Source organism: Helobdella robusta, assembly GCF_000326865.2.
Source record: "Helobdella robusta unplaced genomic scaffold HELROscaffold_95, whole genome shotgun sequence".
NCBI classification, from domain to species: domain Eukaryota; kingdom Metazoa; phylum Annelida; class Clitellata; order Rhynchobdellida; family Glossiphoniidae; genus Helobdella; species Helobdella robusta.
Window position 1 is genome coordinate 224,230 of NW_008705542.1, and position 12,283 is coordinate 236,512.

The 12,283-nt window shown below is 38.1% G+C and overlaps 2 protein-coding genes across 2 annotated transcripts; both read right to left on the bottom strand.

The window, feature by feature from the left end:
* Nucleotides 1–253: 253 nt before the first annotated feature.
* Nucleotides 254–3,052, bottom strand: HELRODRAFT_182907 (hypothetical protein; the record flags this gene model as incomplete). The annotated part of the gene is made up of 3 exons (XM_009033624.1): nt 254–935; nt 1,249–2,197; nt 2,788–3,052. The coding sequence occupies 3 exons, from the start codon at nt 3,050–3,052 to the stop codon at nt 254–256; spliced, it is 1,896 nt and encodes a 631-aa protein (XP_009031872.1).
* Nucleotides 3,053–6,746: 3,694 nt separating this feature from the next.
* On the bottom strand, nt 6,747–9,680 carry HELRODRAFT_182908 (hypothetical protein; the record flags this gene model as incomplete). The annotated part of the gene is made up of 3 exons (XM_009033625.1): nt 6,747–7,205; nt 7,458–7,760; nt 8,691–9,680. 3 exons carry the CDS (start codon nt 9,678–9,680, stop codon nt 6,747–6,749), a joined length of 1,752 nt encoding a protein of 583 aa, XP_009031873.1.
* Between the last annotated feature and the right edge of the window lie 2,603 nt (nt 9,681–12,283).

A 12,283-nucleotide genomic window follows, 5' to 3' on the forward strand; every position in this document is an offset into this window, starting at 1 on the left:
TTATTTCAGATTGTTTTGTTTTCTATTCATTATACCGTTTATTATTTCCCATTTTTGTTTGGAGCAACTCTTTGCCTCTTCAAATTTTTGTTGAAAATAATTTTTTTCTGCCTTTCTCTTTACTGATGTAAAGTAATTTCTAAACTTTTTATATTTTTCAACATTAGCGGAGTTTGGTGCAGCGACTGCTATTTTATACAGTCGATTCTGTTTTTTTGATAATTTTATTATTTCATCAGATACCCATGCTTTTTTATATTTTTGTTTCTGCGTATGTGTCAAGAGTTTTATTGAGTATATTGTAGAAATTCAGGCATGCTGTATCTATATTATTCTCGTTTTTAACTGAATGCCAATTTTGAAGTGAGAGGGCTTTTTTTATAAAGAAAATGGATGTTTTATTAATTTTTCTACATAAAATTTGGTCATCATTGATAGCAGTTTTAAAATTTTCTACTATTGCATAAACTGGAAAATGGTCAGAAAAGTCTGAGACTATGACTCCACTTTCGCAATGTTGATACAGGTTCGTAAATATGTTGTCGATTAATGAATTGACAATTACTCTTGTTGGTAAATTAATTAAAGGCGAGAAACAAAATGAAAATAGTAGATTTTGAAAGTCTTTAGAATCATTTGAATCATTGTCCAATAAATTAACATTAAAGTCGCCCACTATAACAGTTTTGTCGGCGGATTTGATGGCGTGTAAAATCAAAGTGATTTTATTTAAAAAAGGCTCAAATTTATAATTGGGTGGGCGGTATATCGCGATAACTTTTAGCACACCCCTAGGTGAAGCATGCCCCGATTCAATGTCCACACAGAGAACGTCGACATTTTCATCATCAAATGCACTGTTATCATTTACAACATATTTGATGTCATGCTTTATGAACACACCAACACCAACACCTCCGCCTTGTTTGCTTTTTCTATTTTTATATACAAAATTGTAATTATTTAACTTAATTAAATCAACTGTTTCATTGTTCAACCACGTTTCTGATATTACTATAATTTTGAAAAAGTCGTCGAATTGTTTTAAGAAGATTTCTAGATTTAATAATTTATGAAACAAACTTCGAGCATTCAGATGAATGATTGGTAGGTGATTGTTTTTCATTTTATTCTTCAATTTTATTATGTTAGATAATTCTTTTACAGTGTAATATTTTGATTCTTCGAGATTCTCTTCTATGAAGTTTTTATTCATTGCTATTTTTAGTTGAAACAACATTTGCCGACAGGTCATTGACAACATTTGCCGACGGATCATTGAAACACCATTCGCGGACGATGATTTGGTCTGGCCAGTTTTCTGCATTCATGAACTCAGCTGAGTCTGTTTCATAAATACAAACTCTGAATGCAGCGCTTGTCTGTTGAACATCGATTTTGTCAGAGTTCGTGTTTTGTGTGTTGATCGATGTTGTAGCTTGCTTTGAGCGGCGATTAAAAGTTGAGTTTATGATTGCTGAGCAACCAAGCACCTCAATTTTCAATCCATTTATGTGTTCGCTTAACTCTTTTGCAGTGCATTGTTGGTCCAATCGACCAACGTAAAAAACTTTTCTTTTTGGCGAAGGTTTCATCGCTTTCAAATTTGTTTGTTTATCAGTTTGGGTGCCTATAACTGTTTTCATATTTGCTATGTTAGTGTTGTGTGTTTTTTTCTTTGTTTTCAACATGTTGATGTTCGCCACGTGTTGAACATTCGCCACGTGTTGAACATTCGCCACGTGTTGAACATTCGCCACGTGTTGAACATTTGAGCTCTTTTTAATTTTACGTTTTACAATCTCTGACCAGTCAGATTGCTTGCTCGATTCGGTCTTGCAATCGGATTGCTGCTTTCTTTCTACTTTTGGGCTATTGTTAATATCCGCATCATTTACTATTTCTCGGAAGATGTTTCTTTCTTCAATAAATAGTTCTTCTAATTTTTTTAACTTTTCGTCAAGAATTAACTCAAATTTAGCTTTTTTTGAGCTTGGAATTTTAAAAAGGTTGAGAGCAGCATACTGAGGCAATTTGCTTTCAATTTTGTTGCTCAGAATTGTTTTTATTGTTAGTATTAAATCACTAACCTTGTCCTTTTTAGAGTTTCCAGAACTGTTTGGCTTTATTTTATCATCTTTTTCTAGATTTAACGCATCTAGATCGCTGGTAAGTATTTTTTTTGCTATTCTAATATCTTCACAATTGTAGAAATCCATTATTTCGTAAATGAATTCCGCATCGTCAATTTTGTCAGAATTATTAAATAAATAACACAATAACTCGTTAATGCAAACCGCTCGCGACATCGTACCGGAAATGTATGTATGTATGTATGTATGTATGTATGTATGTATGTATGTATGTATGTATGTATGTATGTATGTATGTATGTATGTATGTATGTATGTATGTATGTATGTATGTATGTATGTATGTATGTATGTATGTATGTATGTATGTATGTATGTATGTATGTATGTATGTATGTATGTATGTATGTATGTATGTATGTATGTATGTATGTATGTATGTATGTATGTATGTATGTATGTATGTATGTATGTATGTATGTATGTATGTATGTATGTATGTATGTTAAAACCAAAACATGATGAGTGACACTGAACCGTCAAACATCAAGTAACAAATGGATTAACACTTTGATTTGTCGATAATTGCACGTGTCGGCATTCAGTTGGATATTTTCAAGCACACAGACACGCAGGAACCGCTGCAACAAGCACGAAATGTGGTTAGTTGCGAAAAACAGTTCCCTGCTGTCACCTGATCTGACGCTGATCATTTTGCATATTTCCTTAAGAAATTTAAGTGTGTTGGGGTCCATCGGGCCAAGCACCTCGATGCATATCGGCAAGAATTTCATCGAGGGGAGGACATTCCCATATTTTTTCATTTTCTCGTCTGCTGCCCTGGCTGCGGCCAAACCGCATTCTTTACTTGTCAGGTTTACTATCGTTCGGCGAGGGTGCCAGGGACCGTAACATCCCACGCCAAACATCTGCCGGCTCTCCAAGGTATTAGCGTGCATCCGTCCGGGCGCGTACCATCATGCGCAGAAATGCCGGATGGTTCCTTGAGAACCGGGATTGAAGCCTTGGAGAAGAGCCGACAAATGTAATAGTTTAGCGCTGAGTGACGTAGTTGACGGCCCCCACCCAGGCGACAAACCAAACCGTGGTGCCCAAACTCGTCCGCCCCAGCGCCACATCGGCACGTGTATTTATTCTGAATGACCAGGCCAAGTCTGAAGCCAACAGCAAATCTCACAGACTCGTCGTCAAGCTTGGTACCCACAGAGGATTTAGGCCACGATCTCAACCACCCACAGCTGGCAACGCTGGACATGGCCAACAAACGAACGGTGGAAAAGTCGTCGCCGCATGAAGACAACAAATTTTGAAAGATTTTTTTATATTCTTCGTTCAAAATTTGGACGTTCTTAATGTCCCCCGGGGCGGACACTGAGGGAAGAATATCGCGGCAACGAAAAAACCGGTGGAGCAGGGAAGACTGCAGGTCGAGAGTGGCAGCGGCAGAAGAATTATAAACAACGGGAGCCAGCTGAACCACGCTAAGCAACCCCAGCCCACCAAATTGCACCGGCAGCTGAGCCTGGGACCAACCACTGTCGGTCACTTGAACATTGCAAATCGACGGCAGGGCGGTGCGCAGGACTCCGTCAAATTCGCCCAATTTAGAAGGGTCAATGTGTTTGGATATACGCAGGAAGTACATCAATTTGGGCAAACTGAGGGCATTGCGGATAATACTCAAGGCATCATGGGCCGAAAGACAGGAAACACGACCCAGGGCGAATTTAAGCTCAGAGAGCTTTTGGTCAAAAAACTTTATTTGATAATCGCCCTCGACCAAGGGTGTGCCTAAAAAACTCAGTTCTGATGCACCAACTCTGGGTATTTTAGCCAGCGCATGTGGCACCTGAAATAAGCTTTGGCAGTGAAGTTCGCATTTTTTAATGTTTAACTCTAAACCAATTGCAGCGGAGTTATGCTTCAAATATTCGTAGCTATCGGCCAGAGTTGAGGCCGTCCGAAGCAATTCTGATATCATCCAGATAAGCGCAAACGAAAGAAGACGAAGCTTTCTTTAAGAGTGGATGAAAAGTTAGTGCGAACAGCAAAGGACCAAGGGGATCACCCTGCTGTACCACCTCGGACGATTTTACAACCCAAGAGTTGTAGCCAAGGGAAGAGACTCCGCCATAGGCAGAATGGCAAAAATTATAGATATTGGAGCAAAAAAGTTTGACAGCCTCCGACATCGAGTCTCTTCTCAAGGCGTTGAAGGCATTTTTAAAGTTCAGTTTCAGAAACGCCCATTGATCGGGGAGGTCGGTGACCAATCTTCGAATGTATGTATGTATGTGTGTGTGTGTGTGTGTGTGTGTGTGTGTGTGTATACCTACTGCTACTACTACTATTACTGCTGAGACTACTACTACTACTACCACCACTACTACTAGTTCTGCTATTGCTGTTACAACTGCTACTGCATATATATAATATGCAACTCTATAACAAAATTTAATTATGGTAAAGTGTTGATAATGATGGTGGTTATGGTTAGGTCATGACGGTGACGTCATAGTGATGATGATGATGATGACGTAATATGATGATGATGTACTGATGATGGCATGATGACGATGTCGATAACGATGATGTATTATTTGTCAGGCGAGTTGATTTTAACAAATGAGCGATCCGACCAGACCTTGATATATCAAAACTCGGAAATTGTTAAGTCTACTGCTGCTGTTGCTACTATTACTACTACTACTACTACTACTACTACTACTACTACTACTACTATACTACTACTACTACTACTACTACTACTATTACTGCTACTAATATTACTATAGCTACCACTAAATACCACTACTACTACTACTATTACTTTAAAAAAATTTCTAAATTATTTTAAAAACAATTGTACGAAATTTTTTCGCAAATTTGATATGGGAATCAAATAAGCTTAAAAATGGCAGCCAGAATAACGAGCCAATGACAAGCCTTCAACCGAACACGTGATCTCTTAAATTGCTTCTGATTGGACATCGCTGATGGGGATTTGATTGGTTGATATTTGATTGAGATGATGATGATGGTGATGATGGTGATTATGACGATAATAATGTTGTCGTAGTTGATGATATCAGTGTTACTTCTGATGACGATGATGATGACGATGATGATGATGACGACGACGACGATGGTGATGATGATGATGGCATGAATAAAAACAAAAGAGCTACGACCGAATATAATGCCGATAAAATGGTTCTGAATAATATAAACACCCACTTGCAAGCAAACCAACTAACACATTTTTGAACGTACATACATATACACATACACAAACATACGCACACACACATGCACACACACACATATATATACATACACACGTATATATATATATATATAATATTTATATGTATATACACAAACGCATTAACTCCGCTCGTACACTTAATGGCTGAATAAAGCATTTGTTTAATCCTGGTAAGTTGATGTTGTTGATGTTGTTGATGTTTTTGTTGATGTTGTTGTTGTTATTGTTGTTATTGTTATTGTTGTTGTTGTTGTGGTTGTTGCAGTAGTAGTAGTAGTTGTTGTTGTTGTAGTTGTTGTAATAGTAGTAGCAGTGGTTGTTGTTGTTAATTTTAACGATACTGATGATGAAACGAAGGAATGGGAAAAATAGTATGAAAAATGAATGAGTGAGTGAATGAATGAATAAATAAATACATTAGTTAATAAATAAATAAATAAATTAACTTATTAATGAACAAACAAATGAACGAAAGAATGATTGAAAAACGAACATGCAAACAAACGATCGATCGAACGAACGAACGATTGATGAACCTTTCGAAGATTAAAAATAATAATCAATAATCAATAATCAACTCTATCAATAATATTTTTTCAATCATCATCGTCGTCGTCATCATTTTCATCTTCGCTATCATCCTCACCATCATCATCATCAGCAGCTCCATCTCCAAATTTTTAATTATAAATATTTTCTTAATGTTGAGCCCCGCTTGGCACACATGGTGAAATTCGTGTTGGTGTGTCGCCATATTGAATTGTTGTTGTTGATGTTATTGTTGTTGTTGATGTTGTTGTTGTTGTTTTTGATGTTGTTAATGTTGTTGTTGATGTTGTTGTTGTTGTTGATGTTGTTTTGCTATTTTTGCTATTGTTATGACCCCATCAACACCAACAGCATCGCCAAAGACATCAAAAACATCACCAAAGACATCAAAAATATCACCAAAGATATCAAAAAACATCACCAAAGACATCAAAAACATCACCAAAGACATTTAGAACATCCGCAAAAACATCAAAAACATCAACAACTACAATATCAGCCGCAGAATCATCATCATAATTTTGTATGGTTCCCCGCTCAATAACTATAAACGCAATTTTAAAATAATTCAGTATAATATTTCATACATGCGTGTATGTATGTATGTATGTATGCATGTATGTATGTATGTATGTATGTATGTCTGTATGTGTGTATGTGTGTATGTGTGTATGTGTGTATGTGTGTATGTATGTATGTATGTATGTATGTATGTATGTATGTATGTATGTATGTATGTATGTATGTATGTATGTATGAACCCGTTTTGATGAACAAGCCATGGTTAGGCATGCAATCGTTTCCGAGTTCAACTTTTATCTATGTCCCTGGTCTCGCACAGTCAGGTATCTAGCAGCTCCATCCAGAATGCAGAAGGAATTAAATTTTTGTAATAAAAGTGAAAGAGTTTGTTTTAAATAATTGCCTTCGTTAGGATCACCCGTTATATTAACTATTTTTCTTGTTAATTCGTTAATAAATAATGACGTGTGCTTATCTGTTGGTCCGAACGTTTCAATGCAAATGGGTTGAAATATTTTGCTTAAATTGTTTAATGAAACGTATTTTTCATTTTTGAAATCGGACGCTTTAAGGGCAGCAGTGCCCGCCTCAACTGAAGTGTAGCCGATGTATCGGTCAGCCATAGTGTGGGGTATGGTAACGTCCCAAGCAAGGGACCGTCCCTGGGCCCATGGGGTGATAGTGTAACCATCAGGCCTAAAGGCTCCTTCCTCTATCAAACCCATGGGTTCTTTTATAACCGGGATACCAGCCTTTTGAAAACATCGTACCAGGTATTCGTTGACAGCCGTATGTCTGGCTTGTCTTCCTGGACCTAGACGACAAGAAAGGCTATGGTATCCAAGTTCATCAACCCTTGCCCCACATGCGCATTCGTATTCGGTGACGATCTGGGCTCCAAGTCTCAAACCAAGGCTCACGCGAACACAGGAGTCATCCAATCTAGTGCCGCAGGAAGTGTTGGGTAGCGCTCTCAACCAGGCGGAGCCCAACTCACTTTTGACAGCCATAATTCTAGCCTTGTCAAAAGCAGAGCCATTCAATTGCAGCCATCGATCAACTGATCTATTAAGACAGGGGGCGATCCAGTGTTTTTGCAAGGGGTTTTCGAGCGCAACCACATCTCCGTTGGTGGCGCGCCACATGTCGTATACTTGCAATCTGAAGTTATCGACGTAAATCACATCCCTAGGCAACATCAGATCCTGGAGGGCCACCGTGGCAGCAGCAGAAGCCAAAAAGGCAGAAGGTGCCAGCTCAGCCGCGGAACCCAAACCCAGGCCACCAACACATATAGGCAGCGTCCCCTGTAACCAATTTTTTTGATCGAGTTTTATGTTGAAGATGGACTGGAATGCGTCACGGAGGTGATCGTCGAAACTATTGAGGATCGAAACATCCAACAGAGGGGATGTTCTCAAAAAATAAACAAGACGAGGCAAAAAAGCAGCTTGTAATAGAAGGACCATTGCATCATGTTTATTGATGATATTTAGCCTTTGGGTGATAAGTTTAAAATTTTCAAATTTTTTAGCTATGGACATGTTTTGGCTTTCACCAGGAAAAATTATTGAGCCTAGAAAATCGATCTCGTTTTTTTCAAGGATTTTAATTGGATATTTAATGTTAAGTGTAATAGGTTTGTTCATATACAACTCGCATTTTTCAAAATTAAGTTTTAAACCTATGTTATTTTCTGAATTTATAATAGTATTAAGGTCGTCCAAAACGGACTCGACATCACCTCCCAATGAAATGTCGTCTAGGTAGGCAACAACAAATTTGGATTTTAGTGTTTTAATTAGTGGGTCAACAGAGAGTGCGAAAAGAAGGGGACCCAGAGGATCTCCCTGCTGAACACCCTCAGCTGACAGGATCCTAGTGTCGCCGAAGGACAGGAAAGAAGGCGAGTCATAAGCCGAATAACAGAAATTGAAAATCTCCGGCAGAATGGATTTGGCGCAGTTCAACATATGGTCGCGTCTTAGAGTATTAAAAGCGTTGGAAAAATCCAATTTGAGCAAACACTGGCCATCACGCGTGCCATCCAAAAATCGTCTCACCGCATGTACCGCTCCCTCTGCCCCACCACTGACGCTGACACCCACCTGTTGTGGCTGTAAAATTGGAACCACTCTGTCCTTGACGGCTAACATGGCGCATTTTGCGGCCAAGCGCCTCCACACACACCCGACTGCTATGGGTCTGATCCCGCCGCATTTTTTCGATAGGGCCACCAGCCTTCCACCAAAAAAGTATTGAGCCACATCAGGTGGGCAATCACCATTTAAGATCATGTTGATAAATGCAGTGATTGAGTTGATAAGATCAATCGAATCTGTTTTTGAAGATGTGAGGTCTTTCAGATGCTCCGGCGTAAGGCCGTCACTGCCACCTGATGTTCCCTTTGGGAAAGTTTTTAAACAAACCAGTACTTGTTGAGATGTAACGCACAAGCTTGAACTTTCCTTGGAGGGACTTTGCTGTTTGTTGTTGGGTGCGGTGGGATGTTTAGACTTTAGAGCACGTATAGTTTCTTCAGTATCAGGTGCCACGGTGTCCGTTGATGACAGAAGCTGCATCGCATTTTTTATGTTTCCTTTTTCGATCTTAGACTTTACCGAAGATATCAACTTAGATTCGGCTGATTTCTTATTCTCCAATTTATTGACGAGTTCTAAGCGGTCAGCCATCTTCTCGACGGATTGTCCGCCAAAATCGTCAATCCTCTGATTGATTAATCCAGTTGGATTATGGCGTCTGCCGCCGCGGTGACTTTTCCTCAAGATCATTGCTGGTAAAAAGAGCAATTTGAACCAACTGATTGAAATAGAGGGTTTATCAATAATTTCCTTTACCACTTTAGCCAGCGTCTGACCAAATTTTGTTCTTGAATGTTTGGGAATGTGATCCATTAAACAAAAACTAGCAGATTTTCTGAAAAACCTCTCTGCCATGTCGATTTTAGAAGCCTGTTGCGGTGCAGCACTGCTGATCGAGACGTTGCCGACGGCAGTGGCGGCAGGGGCGCATCCGGAAACGTTTCCCAATGACGCGCGTTTTGACCCGGTCTTGGGCTTCGCCAGGGAACCGGAACATTCTGAACCTTTAACCTTTCCTCCATGCCTAACCAATGCGCCATCGGGACGCAAACGAAAATGTTTGGAACATACGTGACAACGAGTGAGAGTGCTGGAACCAGAAGAGGAGCTCTGGCTAGAAGCCATAGGAATACAATAAAACCAATGGAGAATACAAAAAAAAAAAAAAAAAAAAAAAATATGTATATATATGTATGTATGTATGTATGTATGTATGTATGTATGTATGTATGTATGTATGTATGTATGTATGTATGTATGTATGTATGTATGCGTGTGTGTGAGTGTATGAATGTGTGGAACATGTGCACGGAAATGTTCGTCCAGGATTGGACTTTTTGCCCACTCTAGGACTCACCTCTGAAGCAATCCAACGATGTACCCCATGGTTATGTGTGTTTATGTGAATGCATAAATGCATAGATATGCATGCACACTTGAACGTGTAGACAGACATAAACACACACGCAAAAACATACAAACATATGAAAAAATAAACAAACAAACAAACATAGATACAAACAAACAGACTGACAGACAAACGAATTTGCATTCCTTGTAAACATTCGGAAGTTGAATTCAATTGAATCCACGTTTGGCATTGTTTCTTTTTTAGACACGAAAAAACGTTCAAAAGTTTTCCATTTATATCTGATAGACAGATGGGCGGATAGATGAATGTATGAATGAATAAACGAACGAACGAACGAATGAACGAACGAACAAACAATTGATTAAAAAGTAAATGAATATGCCCACAAACACATAGTAAGTTAGACAACTGTTTATGTATGGTAATTTTTCAAGAGGGGTTAAAAGTTATGAAAAATTGAGCAGAAAAGTTTGCGCTATGCAATGAGGAATAAAAAAGTAATTATTTTTCTTGCAAGAGCAATTTATTTATCTTTGGTTTTCTTACGACTGAATGATCAGAACACAAAACACGTCATCAACAAAGACAACAACAACAACAACAACATCAACAAAAAACAACAACAACAACAAAATTTTGCATCTAGTAACCCCTGACACTAGCAACTACAAATCATCTGGCAATTTTTTTCTCAACACTCTTCTGTATAAACGACCGTGCGACGATAAAAAAAAATAATAAATAAAATATCAATAAAATATTAATAATATTATTAATAATAAAAATAAAATTGAAATAAAATAATTTAATAAAGAACGAACTAACAGACTTAACAAACGAGCGAACCCAAAATAGAAAAAAATATATTATAAAAATAGAAATATACGCGCTTACAAACACACACATACAAACAGGTAACCAAGCAAACAGACAGACAGACAAACAGACAGACAGACAGACAGATAAACATGAAACACCAGGAGTTACATTTCTGTGCAAATTTGACGCCTTGGTATGTCATAATGATGAATAAATAATATTTTTAAACCATAACAAAAATAAAAATTATGATAATAATTAATAATATATGGCGCTCAAGAAAAGTTATTGAAATGATAACGTTTGAGATGTTATTTTTCTATAAATTAGTAAAACTTATATTTGAAAATTTATTAAAGGGACTGCCATGCAGCCGTTCACAAGCACCTACGTAGCCACGCACACGCTGGCACATCTCACCGATTGATCCACCAACGAAACGGAAGGAAACAAATTTTTATTTGCTTTTCAAAATTAAAATTAATAATTGGAAAGTTGTGATCGAGCTCATAATGAACTAGTGACAAATCTAGGGGGGCCCACGGTACGGTACCTCCCCGTTGTGAGCAGTAGGTACTTAACCTACCCCTTAAGTGACCACTATCAAAACTTAAACATTTTGAACTGTTTGACCTGATTTCTATCCGGCCCGTCTCCAAGGCGGGCAACACACAACACACGCGCGCATGGTGAGGGCATTCAAGGTTTCGTGCACATTTTATCAAGCCATGAGTAAAGAAATAGTTTGTTTTACTTTCAAAATTTAAGTGAACTTTTAAACGGAAATGCAAAAAAATGTCTTGAATGTTTTGCGGTGTGGTAGAAGCACCATTGGTGTATTTATTTATTTGATGTGAATTTAAATAGGTGATGATAATGATGATGATGATGATGAAGACAATTACAATGATGATGTTGATGATGATATGATGATACTGATAATGATGACAACGACGACGATGATGATGATGATTCCATAATGATTAAAGTGATGATGAAGATGGTGATGATGAAAATACGGGTATATAGGATCATTTTATGGTGGTCCCACGTTGCAAATTGTCAATCTTATTATTAGGGTAGTAGCTGTATGTATATACATGCATACATACAGCTACTACATGTATGTATGTATGTATATGTGTGTGTATGTGTATGTATGTAGGTTATGGGCCCGTGTGTGTGTGTGTGTGTGTGTGTGTGTGTGTGTGTGTGTGTGTGTGTGTGTGTGTGTGTGTGTGTGTGTGTGTATGTAGGTTATGGGCCCAAGGCCTTTTGTCTAAACTCATTCACTACTCTTTAGAATTTGGTGTATGGTGTGTTTGTGTATGTGTGTGTTTGTATGTACGTACGTTTGTATGTAAGTTTATATGTTAACATGTGCACATGTACACATATATATGTGTGTGTGTGTGAGTGTGTGTGTATGTGAGTTTGTTTGTAAGGAGTTCATACAGATGAGCTTGTGATCAAATTGAAGGGCGATGCTGGTATGCACGTAAGTTTGTGTGTGAGTGTGTGTGTATGTGTGTGTGTG